Here is a 26,192-nt window from a genome sequence, read left to right on the forward strand (position 1 = left end):
GTCAATTTAAATAAATTAATTAGGCCCTAATCTATGGATTTCACATCTGGGAAAATAGATATGCATTTTTTGGTCACAGACACCTTGAACAAAAGGGTAGGGGCGTGGATCAGAAAACCAGTCAGTATCTGGTGTGACCACCAAGTGGCAAATGCAGAGTTGATCATGCTGTTGATTGTGGCCTATGGAATGTTGTCCCTCTCCTCTTCAATGGCTGTGAGAAGTTTCTGGATATTGGCGGGAACTGGAATACGCTGTCGTACACGTCGATCCAGAGCATTCTAAACATGCTCAATGTCTGGTGAGTATGCAGGCCATGGAAGAACTGGGAAATTTGGAGCTTCCAGGAATTATGTACAGATCCTTCCGACATGGGGCTGTGCATTATCGTGTTGAAACATGAGATGATGGCGGCGGACGAATGGCATGACATACTGCTTTAATGTTTACATACGGCTTTACTCATTTCATATGTATATGCTGTATTCTATTCAATGTCACTTCGACATTGTTAGTTCTAATATTTATATATTTCTTAACTCCATTCTTTTACTTTAGATTTGTGTGTATTGTTGTGAATTGTTATTTACCGCACTGTTGGAGCTAGGAACTTACAAGCATTTCGCTTCACCCGCAATAACATCTGATACATATGTGTACGTGACCAATGCAATTTGATTTGATGACATTGGACCTCAGGATCTTGTCACGGTATCTCTGTGCAAATTGCCATCGATAAAATGCAATTGTGTTGGTTGTCCGTAGCTTATGCCTGCCCATACTTTAACATGGAATCCAACCCGGCTGCGCGCGTGCGTGCGCTATCGTGCATACATTTATTTTGTCCCCCTACACCAAACGCGATCACACGACACGCAGGTTAAAATATCAAAGCAAACTCTGAACCAATGACATTAATTTGGGGACAGGTCGAAAAGCATTAAACATGTATGGCAATTTAGCTAGTTAGCTTGCACTTGCTAGCTAATTTGTCCTATTTAGCTAGCTTGCTGTTGCTACCTAATTTGTCCTGGGATATAAACATTGAGTTGTTATTTTACCTGAAATGCATAAGGTCTGTTATGGGTGTAAGATGGCACAGTGATGCCATCTGTTGGTAAATGTTAATTACTGCAACTCCTGTGTTTTTACCGGTGTGCTTGAGATACCCGAATGTATTGTAATGTACTGAACAAGACTGGTTACTCACATCAACGCCTCTGTCTCGTCATTTAACATTCAAACAAGGTCCTCTACTCCGACAATTAATCCACACATAAAACGGCCAACTGAATCGTTTCTAGTCATCTCTCCTCCTTCCAGGCTTTTTCATCTTTGAATTTATATGGTGATTGGCATCTACACTCATAGTATTACCACGACGACCGCAAAACATTTAGTATTTCAATCACCCCATGGGTATAACCAATGAGGAGATGACACGTGGGTACCTGCTTCTATAAACCATTGAGGAAATGGGAGAGGCAGGACTTGCAGCGCGATCTGCGTCAGAAATAGAACTGACTTCTATTTTAACCCTTGGTAACGCAGATGCTCATTGGCGCGCGCGAGCAGTGTGGTCGCAATAATTGAATAACATGGATTTAAACATTTCTTTTGCGACGCTCGCGCACTCGACGTGTCCGGTCTGGTCAACCGCTAACATTGGGCACTCTGTTCACAACGTTGACATTAGCAAACCGCTCGCTCACAGACGACATACACGTGGTCTGCGGTTGTGAGGCCAGTTGGACATACTGCCAAATTCTCTAAAATGAAGTTGGAGGCGGCTGGCTTATGGTAGAGAAATAAACATGACATTTTCTGGCAACAGCTCTGGTGGACATTCCTGCATTCAGCATGTCAACTGCATGCTCCCTCAAAACTTGAGATATCTGTGGCATTGTGTTGTGTAACAAAATTGCACGTTTTAGAGAGGCCTTTTATTGTCCCCAGCACAAGGTGCACATGTGTAATGATCATGCTATTTAATCAACTTTATCTTGACGAAAGAGAAACACTCACTAACAGGGATGTAAACAAATTTGTGCCCCAAATTTGAGAGAAATAAGCCTTTTGTGCATATAGAACATTTCTGTAATCTTTTTGCACTTATGAAACATGGGACCAACACTTTACATGTTGCATTTATATTTTTGTTCATTATATTTTTGTTTCTAAAATATTTACTGTTTATGTTTGAATGCAGTCAGTTTTGTGTAACTGTCAGCAACATATCTAATCCTGTGAAAGCACTGTTGCACTCTAAACTGTTGTTTGTAAATTCCTTTGTGTTTCTGCATTTTAAGGAGAAACTCTGAATTCATAGAATTCCATCAACTCCAGAGAAAATGAATTTAATTGTAAGGCGTTGTATGTATTGCAGGAAATTATTTGTGGTAGTTCATCAATATGAGCCATTACAGACCACTTTACTCAGTAATAATTAACATTCGTTACAACCATTGCAATTGATGGAGTAATGAAAACTTGTATCAATTCATACCTATACTGAGATCATTTCTGTTCTACTTCCCCTGTCAGAGGACATTTTCCACACCTCTGTTCTCTCCTGGGATTAGCACCATGGTGCTATGACCCTGACAGGCCATTTTGTGGTTTCTTTTATTTCTATTTAACCTTTATTTAACTATGCAAGTCAGTTAAGAACAAATTATTATTTACAATGATGGCCTATCAAATGGCAAAAGACCTCCTGCGGGGACGGGGGCTGGGATACATTTTTTTAAAGAAAAATAAAATCATATATTTTTTTTTCAGTAAAAAAGGGGAACCGGCAACTTAAACTTTATTAGACAACATTAAATTCTATAGCTTTTGCAACACTTAGCTTCATTTAGGTCCCCAGACAATTGGGGAAACAATATAAGCAATAAATACACACACACACACACACCACACACACACACAATTCACAAGTCAATAGCATTACAAGTTTGACACATACTGTATGTCTTTCACATCTTCAAGCACAGGTAAAAGCACAGCCTTTACTTTGCTTTGGCATAGTGCCACTGACTTCATGATGTGTCAAAGTGCACTTTGACATTTCCACAAACAAACAAAGTATGAACTCCAAAAAACACTGACAGTAACACACACACGTATATATAATTTGAGATGTTTGTTGTTGATATCTTATAGGCAGCTTCATTTCATGTACTGTTATGTACACAGAGAAAGACTCATGTTGCGTGACCTACCAGACACTTTTACAACAAACCTTTTTCCTTGGGCAGAATTATCTGTGCTATGTCTCCAGTATCCAGGTGAGGCATACTGTCCTTACTTGGTCATATTTTTTTGTTATAAATCCATTTATGACATTATAGTCTGGCTTGGCTGTTTCCCATAAAATTATGAGACTTCTCCACACAACAGTCAAAAGCAGGTCTTACTGGCCAATCAAATCAATCTGAAAGAGATCCAAGATCTGGAGGATGATGATTTCAATCCCAAACCCCATAGACTTTCACAGTCAGGCAGACCCACACAGTTCTTAATAAAGGAATATAGGTCTTATAGGCAATAGGTATTTCCTTTTGTGTGATACACCAACACTGCTGTTAGATCCTACTGCTGGATGTTCAGTCTTCTCCTCAATCCAGCATGTTGGGTGGGTGGTAAATAAAGTACCAAGAACAACAAAGGACCATGATAAGATGCCAGTCTCTTTCTGTCTGTGTCTTTTCTTCTCCCTCAGATCCTGTTAACAGTGTTTATTTTCTCAGAGTTCTGGAAGGAGCTGATGTCCCAATGGCGGAAGGTGCTGTTCTTGAAGCTGGCCCGGCTCTTGGTGATGCGATAGATCTTCCTCAGCACGGCCCGGCGCAGCAAGATGTAGACCCAGGGGTCCAGGATCTGGTTCCAGGAAGCCAGCCGGACGCCCATCACCATCAACTTCCTGTATGTGTCCTGGTCACTGCCTATGGAACCGCTATAGGACCGTGTGACTGACATCAGGCCAAAGATCTGCAAGTAACACAGATACCTGGGTTAGTTTTACAGTGGTTGTGCAGGATATAGATATGTTCAGCTGGTGTATATATGTTTGCATCAATCTGCATACACTGCTAGTAATTTATCTACATTACCTGACACTGTTGAATGCCACATATTAACAAAACAATTCATAAATGTAGCAGTCAAAATGCATCTTCACAACGTGTTCCTATGAATAGCTTTACTGATGTTAGAAATCACAGGCTCAAAATTGTAGCCTGATAAATCTTATTTACAACTTTTATAACAATTGGCCACAGCTTATTAAGAGATTTTAAGCACAAACAATGCCTCTGTAATGATTCTTATATCTCCCCAACAGTAAAAAATGAATGCTAAGCTGTTCCTATTTAGTTCACACATCAGTAATTATATTTGGGCCCAACTTTTATGCAGTATTGTGCAAATCAACAGGTCAACTACTGACATTAATGGGCTTAATGTCTTCCAGGTGAGAAATCCATTAATAGACACTTTTAATGCACATAACGTGCTTCTACACCTGCATTGCTTGCTGTTTGGGGTTTTAGGCTGGGTTTCTGTACAGGACTTTGAGATATCAGCTGATGTAAGAAGGGCTTTATAAATAAATTTGACATAATGTTCTAAATAAAAAACAATGCATACTTTTTGGGAGGAGGAACAGGAGGGGGGTGGGGGGTGCTCAAGGCTACTCTAAGTTTTAACAGACCCAGTGATGACAAGTAACAGGCCGCCATAATTTGAAGCATGGTTTATAGTCTGTCCTCTTTCACTTCTCACAGTTTGTGTCAAAATGAATGGTTACTTTTATATTGGACCTGAATAATTGATATGACATATTAACAGTTTGTATTAGAATTGTAAAAACAATATCCTTGATTAAAAAAAAATCATCAAACCATCATCATGTGTTTGTATGAAATTATTTTAGTTGGCTAATATTCCTCTTTCCCAGAAGACTGGAAAAGGAGAGAAGCTGTAACATTTTCAATGTCACCCAATCTGAAATCTGTTATTCAAGCCCTTCATAATGGCATGCCCTTAAATAATTTATAATTTATTCCATCTAGTCAATGCAAGGGCCCACCATAACTATTCATTTATACCCTTGGTGCAGTGCACCATGTCTATCCATCTGTTTTAGGTGCAGTATTCTGAATCATAGTGTTTATGACTGGGAACTGGAACGTGTCTATTTCAGAAGGTGTACAAAAAGAGGATGAAATATTACTGGATTGTTAGCAGAGATTTTCTATATTATTTCAGGCCTTTGAGTTTATGGAGCAGAATATCTTGGAAATTTACTGAGAGGATGAATTACTTTTATTAGCTGAGCATTTTTACAATATTATTTTATGCTTTTACCACCCTGCATCTCACTACTGGTTTGTCTCTGAAGCTAAACAGGGTGGGTCGGTCCTGGTTGGCCCTGGATGGGCGACCAGATGCTGCTGGAAGCGATGTTGGAGGGCCAGTAAGAGGCACTCTTTCCTCTGGTCAAAAACCAAAAGATCCCAGGGCAGTGATTGGGGACATTTCCCTGTGCAGGGTGCTGTCTTTTGGGTGAGACGTTAAACGGGTGTTCTGACTCTCTGTGGTCACTAAAGATCCCAATGCACTTATCTTAAGAGTAGGGGTGTTAACCCCGGTGCCCTGGCTACATTTCCAATCTGGCCCCTCATACCATTACGGCCAGCTAATCATCCCCAGCTTCCAATTGGCTCATTCATCCCCCCTCTTCGCCACTGTAACTTTTCCCACAGGCTCTATTCAATTTGTATTGCTGAAGCGCAATAGTAATGTAAATGTAACTCACATGGAAAATTACTACAGTTTACTATAGAATTCTATAGTAAACTGTAGTATACTGTAGTATACTATACTACACATGGTAGTATCCCTCAATCATGTGTAGTACTTACTATAGAATGTTGTAGTATACTGTAGAATACTACAATTAATATTACAGTATGATCCACAAAAGAAAATTGTAGTAAATACTACAGTAATGTCCGCAAAAACACTACAGTCCGCACAAACAAACCTTTTTTACTATAGTAAAGACGACAGTATTTAATTTGCATATACCCTGCCCATTCCCCTCCCCCATATCCAAATTTGTGCCACCCATAAGTGAGAAACCTACATGCCAAGTATAGAAGATATTATGTAATAGAAAATAGCACAGGTGTTGAATTATTTGTTAAGATTTCAGGCTGGCTGATTGATTTACAGATTATGGAATTTGTGCTAATTTAGTAGGTTTCATGAAGGAGAAAGCCTCTACTTCTATGTCAAAGATAATAAAACAAAAACACCATAGTAAGTACTACATGAATGTCTTGCAAAGCGCTACAGTGAATACTATAGTGAAGTCGGCAAAAAACACTACAGTGCATACTATAGTATTTAAACCAGGGCTCTCCAACCCTGCTCCTGGAGAGCGACACTCCCATAGGTTTTCACTCCAACCCCAGTTGTAACTAACCTGATTCAGTTTATCAACTAGATACTTATTAGAATCAGGTGCGCTAGATTGGGATTGGAGCAAAAACCTACAGGAAGGCAGCTTTCCAGGAACAGTGTTGGAGAGCCCTGATTTATACCATAGTATACTAGTCTTTTTTCATGTGGGATTTCCCGATTGAGCAGACATACGAAGTGTTGAAAACAGACCTTAATTCCCGAATGGAACACAATAAAGATAGTTTTGACCCCTACCCTGATTCATGCAGAATTGTGAGCTTCAGTGAACTGAATATTTACAACTCACCAGCAGGGGGCTCCAGCAGATGCAAGAAGTGATCATAATGCCCACCAGCTGGGCCACCATCTCAATGTCATGGGACTTTGCTGAGCGACGGTAGCAGGTCTTACACTTCTTACGCAGTCTGGCAAGCACCAGCGTGACCCCACTGATGGTATTACACACCAGGGCCACAGTCAGGGAGGCCAGGCCCAGTCCAGAGAACAGCATGACAAAGGCCACGTCCGTCTCCTGAGTCTCTCCCAGGACCCTGATGAAGCACCAGGTCCAGGGGTACTGGTAGGTGTAGGCCCCCAGCCTGAAGAAGGGTAGAAAGGCCACACACAGAGCCAGCAGCCAGATGAGAGCTAGTGCCATCTTGGTGCGAGCCGTGGTGACCAGTGAGGCATGGAGCAGGGGCTGTGTGACACCCAGGCAGCGTTCAGCAGCCATGGCACAGCCCAGGAACAATGGGCACAAGCCGAAGAACACCATGCTACCCCCTAAGAACTGGCAGGGGGCATCGGTGGCAGCACGAGCTAAGGGCCCAGTCGCAGCCCCAGCTGAGTACAGCCTCAACACCAGGGCACCGGGGATGACGTGGCCAGCAAAGTCTGTGGCCACCAGAGAACTGGCGAAGAGCAGGAATGTGGCCTTGGAGCGGCGGCGCAGACGGGCATAGGCTTTCGCCAGGATGACCAGGGCCACGATGTTGGACAGGATGCCCAGGGTCATGGAGAGGCCAGCTGCAGTGGGGTTACTGGGGGGAGACATGGGCCTCTCTGTGGTGATGTTTGCCCTCCAGGCCATGGCCGGCTCCCCCTCCACCCCCCAGGTCTGGTTGGGGAGGAGATTGGGGGCAGCCAGGCCTGAGGAGTTGTAGTGCTGCATGGCCAACATCACTGGCCTCAGGTAGTCATCGGGGTCCTCAGAGTGAGAGGGCACTGAAAATAGGAAGGGTGTTATGATTAATATACTGACCAGTTGACCTGGAAGAACTCCTAACCTCACTAATATATAGTACTACCATAACCAAACTTAACCAATAGCCTATGATACATAGAATAAATACAAATTTTACTGGTGAAACGAAAACTCATACAATATTCTGTTATTACCTAACAACAATAAATAAAGATTTTTTTCTGTCATAAACCAGGTTTCCATCCAACCTTATTATGCGAGAAAAGTACATGCATTCGGAAAATATTCAGACCCCTTGACTTTTTCCACATTTTGTTACGTTACAGCCTTATTCTAAAATTGATTAAATACATTTGACATCTATAAACAATACCTCATAATGACAAAGTGATTTTTGCTAATTTATTAAAAACAAAAAACAGAAATACCTTATTTACGTAAGTATTCAGACACTTTGCTATGAGACTCAAAATTGAGCTCAGGTGCACCCTGTTTTCATTGATCATCCTCGAGATGTTTCTACAACTTCATTGGACATGATTTGGAAAGGCACACACCTGTCTATATAAGGTCCCACAGTTGACAGTATATGTCAGAGAAAAAAACAAGCCATGAGGTCGAAGAAATTGTCCGTAGAGCGCGGAGACAGGATTGTGTCGAGGCACAGATCTGGGGAAGGGTACCAAAAGAATGATGTCTGTATTATTGAAGGTCTCCAAGAATACAGTGTTCTCTATCATTCTAAAATGAAAGAAGCTTGGCACCACCAAGACTATTCCTAGAGCTGGCCGCCCAGCCAAACTGAGCAATAGAGGGAGAAGATCTTGGTCAGGGAGGTGACCAAGAACTCAATGCTCACTCTGACAGAGCTCCAGAGTTCCTCTCTGGAGATGGGAGAACCTTCCAGAAGGACAACCATCACTGCAGCACTCCACCAATCTGCCCTTTATGGTAGAGTGGCCAGACAGAAGTCACTCCTGAGTAAAAGGCACATGACAGCCCACTTGGAGACCATGAGAAACAAGATTATCTGGTCTGATGTAACCAAGATTAAACTCTTTGGCCTGAATACCAAGCGTCTGGAGGAAACCTGGCACCAGCCCTACGGTGAAGCATAGTGGTGACAGCATCATGATGTGGGGATGTTTTTCAGTGGCAGGGACTGGGAGACTAGTCAGGATCAAGGTAAAGATGAAAGCAGCAAAGTACAGAGAGATCCTTGATGAAAACCTGCTTCAGAGTGCTTAGGACCTCAGACTGGGGCGAAGGTTCACCTTCCAGCAGGACAATGACCCTAAGCACACAGCTAAGACAACGCAGGAGTGGCTTCGGGACAAGTCTCTAAATGTCATTGAGGGTCTTAACTTCTTCAGCATAGGGGGCAGTATTCAGAAGTTCGGATGACTGAGGTGCCCAAAGTAAACTGCCTGTTACTCAGGCCCAGAATCTAGGATATGCATATATTGGTAGTATTGAATAGAAAACACTGAAGTTTCTAAAACTGTTACAATAATGTCTGTGAGTATAACAGAACTAATATGGCAGGCGAAAATCCGAGGAGATTCCATCCGGAATTTTTGTTGTTGTTGAGGTCACAGCCCATTCAAATCCTTGTTTATGGGAGATTCAAAGGAATACCTCCCAGATTGCAGTTCCTATGGCTTCCACTAGATGTCAGTCTTTAGAAAGGGTTTCAGGCTTGTTTTTTGAAAAATGAGCTAGAATTTGTAGTTCTTCTAGGTGGCTCTCATTTTGACGTTAGTGTTGTGGCGTGCGCACTTCGTTATTTATCTTCGGTATTGAACACACTATTCTACATCTTAAATTTGATCGTTTACTTACATATTAGGGTACCTGAGGATTGATTATAAACATTGTTTGACTTGTTTGGACGAAGTTTATTGGTAACTTTTGGGATTCCTTTGTATGCCCTTTGAACGAGGGGAACAGGTGGATTACTGAATCAAGTGCGTCAACTAAACTGACTTTTTTGGGATATAAAGAAGGACGTTATCGAACAAAACAACCATTTGTTATGTAGCTGGGACCCTTGGGATTGCAAACAGAGGAAGATCTTCAAAGGTAAATTATTTATTTTATCGCTATTTCTGACTTTCATGACCCCTCTGCTGGTTTGGAAAATGTTTTTAATGCTTTTGTACGCGGGGCACTGTCCTCAGATAATCACATGGTATGCTTTCGCAGTAAAGCCTTTTTGAAATCTGACAAAGCGGCTGGATTAACAAGAAGTTAAGATTTTTAACGATGTATGACACTTTTATTTTCATGAATGTTTAATATAAAAAAAATTGTATTTTGAATTTCGCGCTCTGCAATTTCACCGGATGTTGTCGAGGTGGGGCGCTACAGGCATATCTAGCCCAAAGAGGTTTTAATACTTATGTAAATGTAATATTTCCCCTTTCACTTTTTTATTTAAATTTTTTAGAAATTTGCAACAATTTCTAAAAAACAGTTTTTGCTTTGTCTCTATGGTGTATTGTGTGTAGATTGATGAGGGGGAAATCGATTTAATCCATTTTAGAATAAGGCTGTAATGAAACAAAATGTGAAAAGTCAAGGGGTCTGTCTGAATACTTTCCGAATGCACTGTATATGTTGGATAAAAAATGTCATGACAGGCCGGATGGCTTAAAATGTGTCATAAAATGTCCAAATGTGGACAAAACAAAATAAGCTAGATAAATGGGTAACTTTTTGAGTTGGTGAAGTTAATTATGCAAGAAATGGCTGTGGAAACGCTTTTATGCGCAAATATTGATAAAAATAACCATCATATCTAAATAAACTTGGAGTCACGCGATGATATGGTGTGATGTCTCTCCACTAGGAATCGAGTCGGGAAAGCATGCAGTTTATTAGGCAACAGATGATGAACTTCACATGGTGGTGAAAGTGGAAGGTGATTAGCTTGATGTTCCTTTCCAATAAATATCGATAGTCTTATTCTGGTGACATGATGATCGTGCTTGGCTATCATTTGACAAATAAAAATAATCTCGCTCTTCTCCATAAATTATTGCATCACGTAGGTAGTCTACCCGGACTGTAGGCCTATCTGGGAGCTGTTCGCTAGAGCGCACATACCGAGACAAGAGTGGGCACATTCGCTATATAAAGCATTTCTTTGGGGGGGACAAAACAACCAGTAGAGTTGAAAATGCGATTAAAACCCATTTAGCTTGTATTTTTTATTTTGGTAAATGGGAGTATAACCGCAAAAATTGTTTTAATGTGCACTACGTCATCACGCACAGCCTTTTTCGCAACAAATTCATTTTATGGAAACACATCTCTGGTGGGAAAATGCGCATAAGCTATTGTTTTTATTCGGATTTTAGAATATTCTGTTGCCAATTGTCGTGAATTTAATGGAAACCTAGCTAGTGTCCTTTAAAATGCCTATTGTAGACAAATGCCACACAGTTTCCCCCTCATGGTACTCCGCAACCTGAGAATGCAGGACAAGTCAAGACAGTTCTTGTGAAAAGTGCTCCTTCAAGTCTTGACCGTGTCTGACAGTGACATAGCACACGTTCTGTGAAAGGTGCTCTATCATGATAGCAGACCCATAGTCGTAGTCCCTATGCAGTAGCTACACGATGCCAATCAAATCCCCCTTTTCCTTCTTCTTCACAACCTTCAATGCAGAATAACAGAACAGAGTCACAATACTTCTTCCAAAATGAGGTATACATAAAATCCTATACTGTGCTTAGTCTGTATAATGTGTTTTCTCATGAGTTACTCAGAATCGATATAGCAATGATTTTGGATTGATTTGTAGCAGAGATACCTTACCATTGTTAATGAGAAACACACGCACACACACACAAAGGGAATGCCCCTGAACTTGCCAAACATGACATAGGCTACTACACTTTTGTAGGATGCATTTGCAGTCCTTGTTCCGTTGGCTTTTCTAATCTAAAACAAAAATGTCTAACAAAGGGTGCGTTTGTAAATTCACTCTGTCTATCTACTCCGATTTCAGAGCCCTCTCTTCTGTGTGCCAGAGCACAGAATAACTGATTAATTTACAAACGTGCAACACCAGTTGAATATGACCGGTGTCAGTAAACGTCGGAAAAAAATACGTTATTAAATGTTGCAAGCAGCACAGTTACAGTCACTAACGCTCTAGATAACATGAAAACAGGCTAATCAACTCTGCTAGGGCGAGTAAAATGGTCAGAGTGAGGTGTTCTCTCATTTTGTCTGGAAGTAGCAAGCAAGCTAGCCAACTTTAGCCAGTTAGCTTTGGTGCTTGACTGCTGTCGTGAGGTCAGAACGCTCGGATCAAACCGACTCCTCGGCCAGAGCGTCCAGTGTGCGCTCTGAACACTCCGAGAGCGAAGCCTCTGAATTTATGAACAAACAATCTGACAACGCTCTGAATTTACAATCGACACATAGCCATTCTGACACACTGGAGGCAATTTACGAACGCACCCAAAGACATTGATGAACGAGAGAGTTGAAAACAATTTCAGGTTTAAAATCGAAATGAAATCATACTAATTCAGCCCAATACATGTGCACTCATTATTGATAAAACAAAAAACATGTATGGTTCTTCTAAAAAGCCTTATTAGGATGAACAGTGTATGTAACGACTAATTACATGGAGTGTAACGTTTGACCAGGCAAACAATTATTTCCCCCTACGTTCACCCATTTTGTAAAAAAAATACCAATAGTTGTTCATTGTACATTTCCTGAATGATTTACCATGTCCAAATTAAAAGGGATCTGTGTGCATTGTCAAAACGGTTATTATTTATGTTCATAGCTAATTCTGCAGCCTAGGCTACAAGAATATCATTAATGGTGTGAAATAAGTAATAATGATAATACCTGACCAAACAGTGAATCCATAGAAACAAATGAAGATTTATTCCTTTGGTTTTCAGATGTTAAATAATTTTCACTGAGAACCATGACATTCAAAAGTTCCTTAAACTCAGGGATTCATCCACGAGAATGTTACTTATTATCAACAATGGTTCACCTGAGCTGATAGTGAAGTCATGTATCCCGAGGAGTGCCTCATTCTCTCCTTAAGAAAACAAAACGAGCAACCGCACGAGAAATCCGTCACCAAGATCAAGACACAGTCTCCAAAAGGTTGCACAGCCAACCATTTACTATTCAACGTTTGTTTCGTCGCTGAGCCCTCTTTATAGGCTTGAACCGCGTCGACGCAGCCCCGGGGCGTCTTGAGTCCGCGAGAGGAATGCATGTATCCTTATTACAGCAGTTCAGTGAAAGGGAACTGGGAGTGCTACCCAATAACTTATTGGAAACTAATTAGATATCCTATGAATGCAGCCATTTTATTTAACAACCAACTTTGCACGTTGACATGTAACTATAACATCCTAAGATCAAGTAATGTAGCCTAATGTCAAAGTACAGTATCTTACAGTGTTCAAACAAAACAGATGGCAGGAGTTTGACAAATGTTTTGTTATAACAGCATTATTAAAGGGCAATTCCGCCACTTTTCAACCTTATATTCATAATCACCAACACCAAACCAGTGTCTACTTATGTGAAAACAGTGAGTTTCTATGATCTGTGGTTAAAAAAATGTTTCTCTGTGACATCACAGGGTAGCGTTAAAAGTAAAAAACGGTGAATTTCAAAATCTGCAACTAGTTTATATTTTCTTGCTCCCCATGTAACCGATGTGAAATTGGCTAGCTAGTTAGCGGGGTGCGTGCTAATAGTGTTTCAATCGGTGACGTCACTCGGTCTGATACCTTGAAGTAGTTGTTCCCCTTGCTCTGCAAGGGCCGCGGCTTTTGTGGAGTGATGGGTAACGATGCTTTGAGGGTGGCTGTTGTCAATGTGTGCAGACGGTCCCTGGGTCGAGCCCAGGTAGGGGCGAGGAGAGGGACGGAAGCAATACTGTTACACCCGCATCACTGCAGATTTAATAGTGTTTGAAAATCCCAGTTTTTTAAATGTTCAAAGTTTTGATGATATTGTCGGGCAGAATTATTCACATACACTTTATATGCAAAAGTATGTGGTCACCCCTTCAAAATAGTGGATTCAGCTATTTCAACCACACCGTTGCTGACAGCTGTATAAAATTGCACACAAGCCTAAGATCACCATGCACAATGCCAAGTGTTGGCTGAGGTGGTGTAAAACTCGCCGCCATTGGACTCTGGAGCAGTGGAAACGATGGACGAATCTGGGTTTGGCGGATGCCAGGGGAAAGCTACTTGTCTGAATGCATAGTGCCAACTGTAAAGTTTGGTGGAAGAGGAATAATGGTCCCGGTGTCACGCCCTGACCTTAGAGAATAATAAGGATCTCTATGTTTGGTTAGGTCAGGGGAAGACTCGGGTGGGAAAGTCTATGTTTTCTATTTCTTTGTTTTTGGCCGAGTGTGGTTCCCAATCAGAGGCAGCTGTCTATCGTTGTCTCTGATTGGGGATCATATATAAGTTGTCATTTTCCTTTTGGTTTTTGTGGGATCTTGTTTTCTGTTTAGTGTCTGTGTCTGACAGAACTGTGCGCTTTCTTTTTCGCCTTTTGGTATTTTGTTTTAGTGTTTTGTGAATAAAATAAAATTGTAACGGCCGTCGTAGGAAGTGGACCAAAATGCAGCGGGTACGTGAATGCTCATCTTTATTTTATGACGCACACTATACAAAAACAACAAAACGAAAAAACGAACGACAGCTAAACAGTAATGCAGGCTAAACATAGCAGTGCACAAACAACCTTCCACAATTCCCATAACAAACACACCCCTAATTATAGGACCTTCAATCAGAGGCAACGAGAAACAGCTGCCTCCAATTGAAGGCCCCAATCCCAATTAACTAAACATAGAACTAAACACCCTAGATCAGACATAGAAATATACAACATAGAACCTAACCCAAAACCCCGGACTAATTTAATCAAACACCCCTCTACATAAACACATACTCTAACACACCCCGAACCACATAAAACAAATACCCCCCTGCCACGTCCTGACCAAACTACAATAACAAATAACCCCTTACTGGTCAGAATGTGACAGTACCCCCCCCAAAGGTGCAGACCCCGATGCACCTCACAAAACAAAAAAATAAAAAATGAACACAAAAATAAACCCCTCAAACTAAAGGGAGGGAAGGGAGGGTGGCTACCGTCACCGACGGTTCCCGTGCTACACCCCCCCTCCCCAAACCTCCTACTTTGGAGGTGGCTCAGGCTCTGGCCTTAGTCCCCCACCTAACCAGTCCACCCCTGCTGAATACCTCGGCCTGAAGCGCGTCACTGTAGACCTTGGACTGTAGGGCGACTCACTCGGTTCCGGACTGTAGGCCGACTCACTCGGTTCCGGACTGTGGGCCGTCTCTCTCGGTTCCGGACTGTGGGCCGTCTCTCTCGGTTCCGGACTGTGGGCCGTCTCTCTCGGTTCCGGACTGTGGGCCGTCTCTCTCGGTTCCGGACTGTGGGCCGTCTCTCTCGGTTCCGGACTGTGGGCCGTCTCTCTACGGGGCACTGTTGCCGGAAGCTCTGGACGAGGCACTGTTGCTGGACACTCTGGACGAGGCACTGTTGCCGGAAGTTCTGGACGAGGCACTGTTGCCGGACACTCTGGACGAGGCACTGTTGCCGGAAGGCCTGATGCATGGGGCTGGCTTAGGACGCGCCAGACTAAGGACACGCACCACAGGGCTAGTACGAGGAGCAGGGACAGGACGAGCTGGACTGGGCTGACGCACTGGAGGCCTGGTGCGTGGGGTGGTAGTGGAGGTACCAGACTGGAGACACGCACCCCAAGGCTAGTACGAGGAGCAGGAACAGGACGAGTTGGACTGGGCTGACGCACTGGAAGCCTGGTGCGTGGGGCTGGTACTGGAGGTACCAGACTGGAGACACGCACCTCAGGGCTAGTGCGAGGAGCAGGAACAGGACGAGTTGGACTGGGCTGACGCACTGGAGGCCTGGTGCGTGGTGCTGGCTTTGGATGTGCCAGACTGGAAACACGCACCTCAAGGCTAGTGCAAGGAGCAGGAACAGGACGAGTTGGACTGGGCTGACGCACTGGAGGCCTGGTGCGTGGTGCTGGCTTTGGATGTGCCAGACTGGAAACACGCACCTCAAGGCTAGTGCAAGGAGCAGGAACAGGACGAGTTGGACTGGGCTGACGCACTGGAGGAATTGGTGCGTGGTGCTGGCTTTGGATGTGCCAGACTGGAAACACGCACCTCAAGGCTAGTGCGAGGAGCAGGAACAGGATACACTGGGCCGTGAAGGCGCACTCAAGCACAGTACTGGCACCACCCTTACTGGCTGGATTCCCGCTTCCCCCTGGCAAATGCGGGGCGCTGGCACCTCGCACACCGACTTGTGAATGCTCGGCCTCGACGCCGTGCGTATCACCCCATAGCACGGGACCTGACCAATAACAGGCTGCTTCCGATAAGCATGGGAGTTGGCTTGGGGCTTAACCCTGGCTCAGCCAAACTACCCGTGTGCCCCCCCCAAAAAATGTTCTTGGGGCTGCCTCTCAGGCTTAAATGCCAACCGTGTGTATAGAGCCTCATACCGGCGCCGTTCCGCCTTGGCTGCCTCTATCTCCTCCGGTGGGCGACGATATTCCCCAGCCTGATGCCACGGTCCAGCGCCGTCCAGGATCTCCTCCCATGTCCAAGTTTCCGTATAGTCCATATAATTCCTTTGTAGCTCCTTCCTCCTTTGCTTGGTCCGTTGTTGTTGGGAGGTTCTGTAACGGCCGTCGTAGGAAGTGGACCAAAATGCAGCGGGTACGTGAATGCTCATCTTTATTTTATGACGCACACTATACAAAAACAACAAAACGAATGACAGCTAAACAGTAATGCAGGCTAAACATAGCAGTGCACAAACAACCTCCCACAATTCCCATAACAAACACACCCCTAATTATAGGACCTTCAATCAGAGACAACGAGAAACAGCTGCCTCCAATTGAAGGCCCCAATCCCAATTAACTAAACATAGAACTAAACACCCTAGATCAGACATAGAAATATACAACATAGAACCTAACCAAAAACCCCGGACTAATTTAATCAAACACCCCTCTACATAAACACATACTCTAACACACCCCGAACCACATCAAACAAATACTCCCCTGCCACGTCCTGACCAAACTACAATAACAAATAACCCCTTACTGGTCAGAACGTGACAAATATGAACATTTCCACACCGCGCTTTGGTCTACTCTTCCTACCACCATCGAGAGCCGTTACACCCGGGCTATTTTTCATGGTTCGGGCTAGAACCCCTTACTTCCAGTGAAGGGAAATCTTAACGCTGCACCATACAATGGCATTCTAGACTATTCTGTGCTTCCAACTTTGTGGCAACAGTTTGGGGAAGGCCATTTCCTGTTTCAGCATGACAATGCCCCTGTGCACAAAATTGTTTGTCGAGATCGGTGTGGGAGTTTTTCCTAGCCACCGTGCTTCTACACCTGCATTGCTTGCTGTTTGGGGTTTTAGGCTGGGTTTCTGTACAGCACTTTGAGATATCAGCTGATGTAAGAAGGGCTATATAAATACATTTGATTTGATTTGGAAGAACTTGACTGGCCTGCACAGAGCCCTGACCTCATGGCTTTCACAGCAGTGATAAATTCATGAACTTCTTTGAGGAAAAGATCATGATCATTAGAAAGCAAATTACGGACTCCTCTTTAAATCTGCGTATTCCTCCAAAGCTCAGTTGTCCTGAGTATGTACAACTCTGCCAGGACCTAGGATCAAGGGAGACACTACAGTTTTTTAGTACTATATCTCTTGACACGTTGATGAAAATAATCATTGCCTCTAAACCTTCAAGCTGCATACTGGACCCTATTCCAACTAAACTACTGAAAGAGCTGCTTCCAGTGCTTGGCCCTCCTATGTTGAACATAATAAACAGCTCTCTATCCACTGGATGTGTACCAAACTCACTAAAAGTGGCAATAATAAAGCTTCTCTTGAAAAAGCCAAACCTTGACCCAGAAAATATAAAAACTATCGGCCTATATCGATTCTCCCATTCCTCTAAAAAATGTTAGAAAAAGCTGTTGCGCAGCAACTCACTGCCTTCCTGAAGACAAACAATGTATACAAAACGCTTCAGTCTGGTCTTAGACCCCATCATAGCATTGAGACTGCACTTGTGAAGGTGGTAAATGACCTTTTAATGGCGTCAGACCGAGGCTCTGCATCTGTCCTCGTGCTCCTAGACCTTAGTGCTGCTTTTGATACCATCGATCACCACATTCTTTTGGAGAGATTGGAAACCCAAATTGGTCTACACGGACAAGTTCTGGCTTGGATTAGATCATATCTGTCAGAAAGATATCAGTTTGTCTCTGTGGATGGTTTGTCCTCTGACAAATCAACTGTACATTTCGGTGTTCCTTAAGGTTCCGTTTTAGGACCACTATTGTTTTTAACTATATATTTTACCTCTTGGTGATGTCATTCGGAAACATAATGTTAACTTTCACTGCTATGCGGATGACACACAGCTGTACATTTTGATGAAACATGGTGAAGCCCCAAAATTGCCCTCGCTGGAAGCCTATGTTTCAGACATAAGGAAGTGGATGGCTGCAAATGTTCTACTTTTAAACTCGGACAAAACAGAGATGCTTGTTCTAGGTCCCAAGAAACAAAGATATCTTCTGTTGAATCTGACAATTAATATTGATGCTTGTACAGTCGTCTCAAATAAAACTGAAGGACCTCAGCGTTACTCTGGACCCTGATCTCTCTTTTGACGAACATATCAAGACTGTTTCAAGGGCAGCATTTTTCCATCTACGTAACATTGCAAAAAACACAACGTTTCTGTCCAAACATGATGCAGAAAAATTAATCCATGCTTTTGTCACTTCTAGGTTTGACTATTGCAATGCTCTACTTTCCGGCTACCCGGATAAAGCACTAAATAAACTTCAGTTAGTGCTAAGCACGGCTGCTAGAATCTTGACTAGAACCAAATTATGTGATCATATTACTCCAGTGCTAGCCTCTCTACACTGGCTTCCTGTTAAGGCAAGGGCTGATTTCAAGGTTTTACTGCTATCTTTCCGATTTGGTCCTGCCGTACATACCTACACGTATGCTACGGTCACAAGATGGCAGGCCTCCTTACTGTCCCTAGAATTTCTAATCAAACAGCTAGAGGCAGGGCTTTCTCCTATAGCGCTCCATTTTTATGGAATGGTCTGCCTATCCATGTGAGAGACGTAGACTCGGTCTCAACCTTTAAACCTTTATTGAAGACTCATCTCTTCAGTAGGTCCAATGATTGAGTGTAGCCTGGCCCAGGTGTGTGAAGGTGAACGGAAAGGCACTGGAGCAACGAACCACCATTGCTGTCTCTGCCTGGCCGGTTCCCCTCACTCCACTTGGATTCTCTGCCTCTAAACCCTATTACAGGGGCTGAGTCACTGGCTTACTGGTGCTCTTCCATGCCGTCCCTAGGAGGGGTGCGTCACTTGAGTGGGTTGAGTCACTGACGTGATCTTCCTGTCCGGGTTGCTCTGAATGATCGACTATGAAAAGCCAACTGGCATTTACTCCTGAGGTGCTGACCTGTTGCACCCTCGACAACCACTGTGAATATTATTATTTGACCCTGCTGGTCATCTATGAACATTTGAACATCTTGGCCATGTTCTGTTATAATCTCCCCCCGGCACAGCCAGAAGAGGACTGGCCACCCCTCATAGCCTGGTTCCGCTCTAGGTTTCTTCCTAGGTTCTGGCCTTTCTATGGAGTTTTTCCTAGCCACCGTGCTTCTTCACCTGCATTTCTTGCTGTTTGGAGTTTTAGGCTGTGTTTCTGTACAGCATTTTGTGACATCAGCTGATGTAAGAAGGGCTATAAATAAATTGATTGATTGACCTCAACACCATCAAAGACCTTTGGGATGAAATGGAATGCCCGCTGCGAGCCAGGCCTAATCGCCCAACATCAGTGCCCGACCTCACTAATGCTCTTGTGGCTGAATGTAAGCAAGTCGCCGCAACAATGTTCCAACATCTAGTGGGAAACCTGTTTCGACGAGCAGGTGACCACATACTTCTGGTCATGTAGTGTATGTTGACACTGGTATTGTGCTGGCGACAATGAAAATAATGTTGAAAAGTTGTGGAGTTGCCCTTTAAAGGTGCAGTCAAGTTTCCACATGCAAATAGCCATCATGTCTATACTATCTATTTTAAAGGAATTAAAATTCTTGAGTGAAAATATTCAAAGTGGTTGGTCCAAGCACCTTTAGTGTATACAAACATTACATTTTCTGGATTTACTAGCCTATTGGTTCTGCTCTTGGAAATCGAAACCTAGCCTGGATAACTTTTCATGTTCCTGCAAAACATTTTTGGGGGTTATGGTAAAGAAGAGATATGCAAGGTACAGTATATTTGAAATAAAATGAAAATAATAACATTTTACAGATGTCTGTCACAGATGTCGGCCAGTTGTTATGTTGAGCAACTTTATAGGAACATTAGGTGTCACATAATGTTCAGTGGAAAAACCCCATAACTACGAAAAAAGATTGACCTCCATTTAGCTTTTGGAAACTAGTGCTAATGAAATTCTGTTGAGACGGTCTTCTCACATGTTTCTGTAGGCTATTGGATTTTAGCTGTTTAGAGGTTGAAGAGGATCATCAACGCAAACTAGATCTGCCCCTGTCTCCGCAAACATCCATACGGTGAGGGCCTGTAGCTACAGCTGTGCTGTGCATGTAACCTGTGTGAGATTGCCAGAGAGTCAATTCAGCCTTTGGCCTTGTAAACATTGGGCTAATACACATTTTCTGGGAAAGAGATTTACCCTTGTCTTGGATTAAAATGCATCTCCAATAAATATTCTACATTTCAATGTATCACACTTCCTTTTTAAGATGTTACTGTGTATAAGCAAGTAAGTACAATATATTTTCATAATGAGCCACGGTTTGACAGTCAACCTATAAGACCCTCAGACGTTGTCCTATACACAGTACTATGTGTGCTCTTTTTGAGTAGCAGGGGAATGCCTTAGATACCCCATGTCCTCTTCATCAACAATTAAGCATTCCTTTTCTACCAAATCAGAATTCCGCAGAAAAACAAGGGTTGGTTTTGATATGCCATCCTATGTCAAAACAGCAGAGGCCTATGGTATATAAGATATCTTATTCTACTGTATATTCTTTCAGCTACTACGAAATCAGACAGAGAAAACATTGTCCTTGACTGACAGCCTAATGAAGCAAGCAATGGAATCCATCAGGTTGTGTGAGTCCGACAGCCAGCCAGCATACTACACAGACCAACATCAGAGACAGGTGAGGCTATTTGCTTGGCTTAATCAGGCCCAGAAACTGACAGGTCAAATCAGTATGGAACCTGGAGGGCAGCTAAGATCAACACCTTATAGGCAGGGTATTAACTCTGTGGTCATGGAGGAAAGAGTAGTGAAAAGAGAGGGAGCAGAAAGGAGAGGCCTTTTCACCCTGCAAAAGTGCTCTACTCCAAAAAATGTTATATTTACACAGCTAGAGAAACAGAATCACGACTTCCACAGCTGAGACTCCAAAGACAGGTGGGAAAAGGCTAACAGCTAATACCTTACTTTTCTTTAGGTGGTAGCCCAGATAAATGTCCTATGACAGGGCCTTGACTGCAACTGAGCAAATGCTCTGATACTGTATTATGTCCCAATGAACGTTTCTTTGCATCAGCGAGGCTTTGATGAACTCGGTGGCACACATGCGAAGAAAGCATCTTGGGCACTGGTAGTGCTTCACTTTGATTGGTAGGAGAGGATTCGTTTGGTGCAGGCCAGGATCTGATAACGAAGGCAGAAATAGCATCGCACTTTTACCAGGACCATCACCACTGAGAGGTTACCCTCAGAACGACACTGGGTGCTTTAGGTTGTTGATATTGGACCCTAAGGCGAGAACCCTCTGAAACATTGCGGGCTTCAATGTTTGTGGTCTACAGACACAAGCCCCCCACTTTTACCTACTAACTTTACTCCAGCAGTTTAGGATTAACTTAAGCTGGAGTCTGTATTACTTGGCCTCAGACAACATTTTCCACTGCCTTGTTTTGTAGTGGACGCCATTGTTCCATCTCTCGCCATGATTAGCGATTGAAAAGATTGCCATTTGGCCCCAATAACCCCAGGGTTCTCCAACAGCACGTCTAAGCCTTGTAACCTAACTCCTCTCACCCTGTCCCATTCACTAACCACTAATACATGCAGTGCAACTCTCTGTTTTTTTCAGGACCTCAACCTGCTAACATATAAGACATATAAGAGAGGATGGTCAAAGTGATGCAGATTGTTCTTCAATGCTTTTGAAGTGGTTTCGAAATAAATTGGACAAAAAAAACGGTCCCTTTGATTTTGGTCTTGCAGGCACAGATCCTAGATTGCTGTTTCACCATTGAGAGGTGTGGTCGTTTTTTGGCATGAGGCTCAAATCCCTAATAGAGGTGGACTTGAGTGTTGCTACTGTGATGTGTATGATGTACAGGACCATAATGATATCACAACATCAACTCTTGACACAGTTATTTTCATATGCCGTGCCAAAATCAGAGACAACTTGGAAACTTGTAATGTAAGCTGTGTAACTCTCCACATTTGTAAGAGAAACACATTATAAACATGGCTGTATTTTTAACATAATTACTTATTTTGTCTTCTGAAGCGCTGCCTTGTCCTCATTTCAAGACCTCAGACTGAGAGGCAGAAGGCCAAGTTCAGGGCCACATGTTTTAGATTTTGGAGCTGAATGACTCACCTGGTTGTTGGCGACAACGCAGTATGCCATCTCATCTCGTCTGCAGCAATCGTTAAACAGCAACTGAGCGGTGGAACACGTCCTATTGCTTAGTGAAACACCCAAGTGTCCAACAGTATCTCTGGCCCTGGGGATCCAACTGGTAGCGGAGCAGCATTGGAACAAAGCCATATGTTCTTGAAAGTATTTTTATTGATGCGTTTCAATGTGCACTGTATTGAATATCCAATTTATCTCACTCCCTTTACATCTGTGAGCTCATATTCCATTTTTTGCACTGTCACAATTTTACCCAATAATATACTGTTGTGACAACACTTCCTGAGTGTCACAATGTCCACTTCCTGAGGGCAGAAGAAAGGCAGGCTGTTTGGTCATCAAGTATGACACTGCTCGATGAGCCTCCGTGGTTGCAGTATCTCATGGTGTCTGTATCTCTTCATGATGTCAGGTAAAATATATGGTTAATCAACAAAAGTAATCATGACCCTTCAACTCCAGCCACTTTATAGCTGCATGTCTGGCTCCTGGACCTTCATGCCATTCATAATCACTCACTTTGGGGAATTTGGTCAACGCAATCTGGACCCGGACACTGGAACGCCTTGATTTGGGATAAAAGGACACGACCAAAAATGATCTCTAGACATGACTGTGATTTCCTCTCACCTAAATTTCAACTATCTGATGAAGATACTGCTGTGCCTGATGAGTCTGACATTTAGTCTGCAGTTCAGTGGGCGTCCACTGTGACATTCAGGCCATGATGTCTGTGGACTCTTCAACTTCTTGTGTGCATCTAAACGAGTGCATACTGTCATCTCACAGAACACCTTTTTGACACAAATGATCCACTTGTATAAATGATCCACTTGTGATATAGGCTTGAGCAGGAGGTGCTCTAGGCATTTCTTGGAGACAGAGTTAACAGAAAGCTAAAATGACTGCTGTTCCTCCTCCCCACAGATTCCTGACAGTTGCACTGAAGCTCTCCTAACCACCCATCGGTTTACCACACGCAACAACAACAAAAATTCCTTCCCATGCTGGGCCCTAGATAGGGAGCCAATGTGGGTGTGGGGTCTGAAAAAGAGGGGAGATGGAGGGAAGGGTTGGATGCTCCTGGAGAACACTGTCTTGGTGGGATGCCAGGAGATGAGTGCTGTTTAGATCTGCAGAACTGGTCAGAAAGTCAAGGGTGACTAAAATATTTCTCTTGAAGTAATGGGAAGAAGAATAAAAAACATGGACTGAAGTTCTATTCATAGAAAGATCCAGTGACTCTGTAGTTGTTGGAATGATAATTCAGCTCATAAATGCAGGGTGCATCAGGATGTCTAGGTCTGTCACCAAGAAGCTAGCACACAGTCACAGAGAAAGATACACAGAGTTAGAAGGGAGGACCTAAGGATAGGATGAATAATACAAGATGTGCCAGGTAGTTTAGAAGTCAATGTTGAAGGGGTCATCAATTCCAATGTAAGTGTCTTTCCTCCCTCCTCCCATATTGGAAGAAATAACAGCCTATGAAAACGGCAATCAGCAGCTGAGCACTGAGATTAGCCTTCTGATTTCCCCCACTTATCAACAGAAGCCCAGGAGTTAGGAGCATGTGCATGTTTCTTCAGAAACCATTTCCATTTCCCTGTACTTAGGGTTGCATGATTGCTTTGAAAAGTTACAAGTCTCTTCTAACCAGCCAAACTAGCACATTGAAAGAATCCTCTGTCCCTGAGGCTCTCGACTGAGCCCCGGAAGGCAGGAAGAGCATTTGGCTTAAATTCGTTCCGTCTGTATGGAGTGATTGCCCAGGGAAGGTCAGGTCATTTTACAGAGCCTGTGCTTGCATAGGTCTTGGTGACCGTATGTTTAGGTGTAAAATCAAACTTAACCTTAGTCACGCTGCATGGACTTCTTTTTGTTTTTCTTTTTTTTCAATTTAAAGTTTTATTAAGTTTTCTTGTTTTTCAATCAACCAACAAAACACATTCCACATTCACAGATGTGACAGACTTAAAAAAAATAAAAATAACAATAATAATAAAAATATAATAAACATAATAAAAAACAATAATAAAAAATATATATTTATATAAAAACTTGCAGCAGCACTATCAAGGTTCTTATTAGCTATTTCCAGCCTTAGCTGAGATGACGAGCAAATAATTAGTTTTTACAGCACCTTACACAACATGTATCTGCTCATTTCCCTAATCACCCCATTCACTCTGTCCAATTTGAAATATAGTTGAGTAGTGGAGACCAGAGCCTATCAAACTTGGGCTGTCTCTTGCGGAGGTCATAAGTGAGCTTTTCAAGAGGGAGAAAGTCAACAATCTGGTCAATCCACATTTTAAATGTAGGAGAAGTATTAGAGGCCCACAATAGAAGAATACATTTCTTAGCAAAGTATGTAATAGTTAAACAAATTTTCTCTGTCAGGATCAAGAACAAAGTCCTGCTGGGCATTAAGAAGTTAGAGACACAGTGTCATATCAAACTGTACATCTAGTATTTTCTTTGCAGCAGTATGTATAGATTGCCAAAATCTGGCAATCTCTCTACAGCTCCAAAATACATGCATATAGGTTCCACCTTCAGAGGTACATCTTTTACAGTTAGGAGAAATGTCTGTTTTCATTCTATGGAGTCTCATTGGAGTGTAATAAAATTTGTACAACAATTTGTAATTAGATTCTTTCATTTTAACATTAGTAGAGCAGCAGTATACCCTGTCGCAAACCTCCGCCCATAACTCATCACTGATAGTCAGACCAAGGTCCTTTTCCCAGATTATTTTCAAAGGAGTAAAGGAGGAGCCTCCTTTCTCAGAAAGGAGCCTATAGAGATAGGAGATTTTGCCTTTAATGGACTGTGCTGTAGCAAGAAGGGTTTCAACTTCATTCAGCTGAGCTCTAAACCTCCTCTTGGAAGTAAATGAGGAAATGACATGTCTAATTTGAAGATATAAAAAAAAAAGAGATCTTGGCACATTGAATTCACTGCAGAGCTCTTGAAAGGATTTCAGTGTAGTGGTTTTCTGATGAAATAGGTCTGAAAAAGTCTTGATTCCTAGAGTATGCCAAAGATTACAGTTGGCATCACTCAGGGCTTTTGGCAAATCTGGGTTGCATACTATAGGCGAGTGAGAACATATTTGGGAGGAAATTCCCAGGTATTTCTTACAGTCCCTCCACACTAGTAGGGTGCTGTAAATCACAAAGGTTTTGGCTATGTTGCCCACTTCACTAAAGTTATTAATGAATATAATTGAGCTTAGGGGCAATGAACCACAGGATTGGGCTTCTATCTGAATCCACGTTGACTCTTGTCTGTTTGTGATCCATGTTAGCATGTTGCGGATTTGGGCAGACCAGTAGTACAATTGAAGGGCAAGACCACCCTTAGATTCAGGTTTTGATAAAGTGGAGAACTTGATCGTAGGTCTTTTATTGCCCCATATAAATTTAGTGATGCTTTGGTTAGTTGTTTTGAAAAAGGAAACTGGGAGATTGCATGGGAGCATCTGAAATAAATAGTTCAGTCCAGGGAGGATGTTCATACAGATGACATTAATTCTTCCTACTAAGCTAATTGGGAGGGAGATCCAGGTTTGGAGATCGTTCTTAATTCGATCCAGGAGTGGAAGATAATTTTCCTTGAAAAGGCTATTCAG

At 42.7% G+C, this 26,192-nt stretch overlaps 1 protein-coding gene and 1 long non-coding RNA gene across 4 annotated transcripts; one reads left to right on the forward strand and one right to left on the reverse strand.

Moving 5' to 3' along the window:
* Positions 1–2,792: 2,792 nt before the first annotated feature.
* Positions 2,793–22,789, reverse strand: LOC106601347 (prostaglandin E2 receptor EP1 subtype). 3 transcript variants are annotated; one of them, XM_045716156.2, is made up of 3 exons: positions 22,517–22,789; positions 6,779–7,695; positions 2,793–3,993 (listed from the first exon to the last, which is right to left on the reverse strand). In XM_045716156.2, the coding sequence occupies exons 2-3, from the start codon at positions 7,649–7,651 to the stop codon at positions 3,721–3,723; spliced, it is 1,146 nt and encodes a 381-aa protein (XP_045572112.1). In that variant the 5' UTR covers positions 7,652–7,695; positions 22,517–22,789; the 3' UTR covers positions 2,793–3,720. The 3 variants fall into 3 exon arrangements, with proteins under 3 accessions (XP_045572112.1, XP_014048970.1, XP_014048971.1); XM_014193495.3 differs by lacking the exon at positions 22,517–22,789 and adding an exon at positions 12,708–13,073; XM_014193496.3 differs by lacking the exon at positions 22,517–22,789 and adding an exon at positions 12,554–13,073.
* LOC106590840 (uncharacterized) lies at positions 19,897–25,258 on the forward strand. The gene is made up of 4 exons (XR_006769404.2): positions 19,897–20,121; positions 20,345–20,428; positions 20,918–21,046; positions 23,483–25,258. It is a non-coding gene; the product is annotated as an uncharacterized LOC106590840 (long non-coding RNA).
* The last annotated feature ends 934 nt before the right edge of the window (positions 25,259–26,192 follow it).

The sequence above is a fragment of the Salmo salar genome, chromosome 03, assembly GCF_965601325.2.
Source record: "Salmo salar chromosome 03, fSalSal1, whole genome shotgun sequence".
NCBI classification, from domain to species: Eukaryota; Metazoa; Chordata; class Actinopteri; order Salmoniformes; family Salmonidae; genus Salmo; species Salmo salar.

Coding starts and splice junctions, on each gene's coding strand:
- LOC106601347 (XM_045716156.2), bottom strand. CDS start 7,651: ATGTTGGCCATGCAGCACTACAACTCCTCAGGCCTGGCTGCCCCCAAT. Junction 3,994..6,778: donor TCTGCTGGAGCCCCCTGCTG/GTGAGTTGTAAA, acceptor TGTTACTTGCAG/ATCTTTGGCCTGATGTCAGT.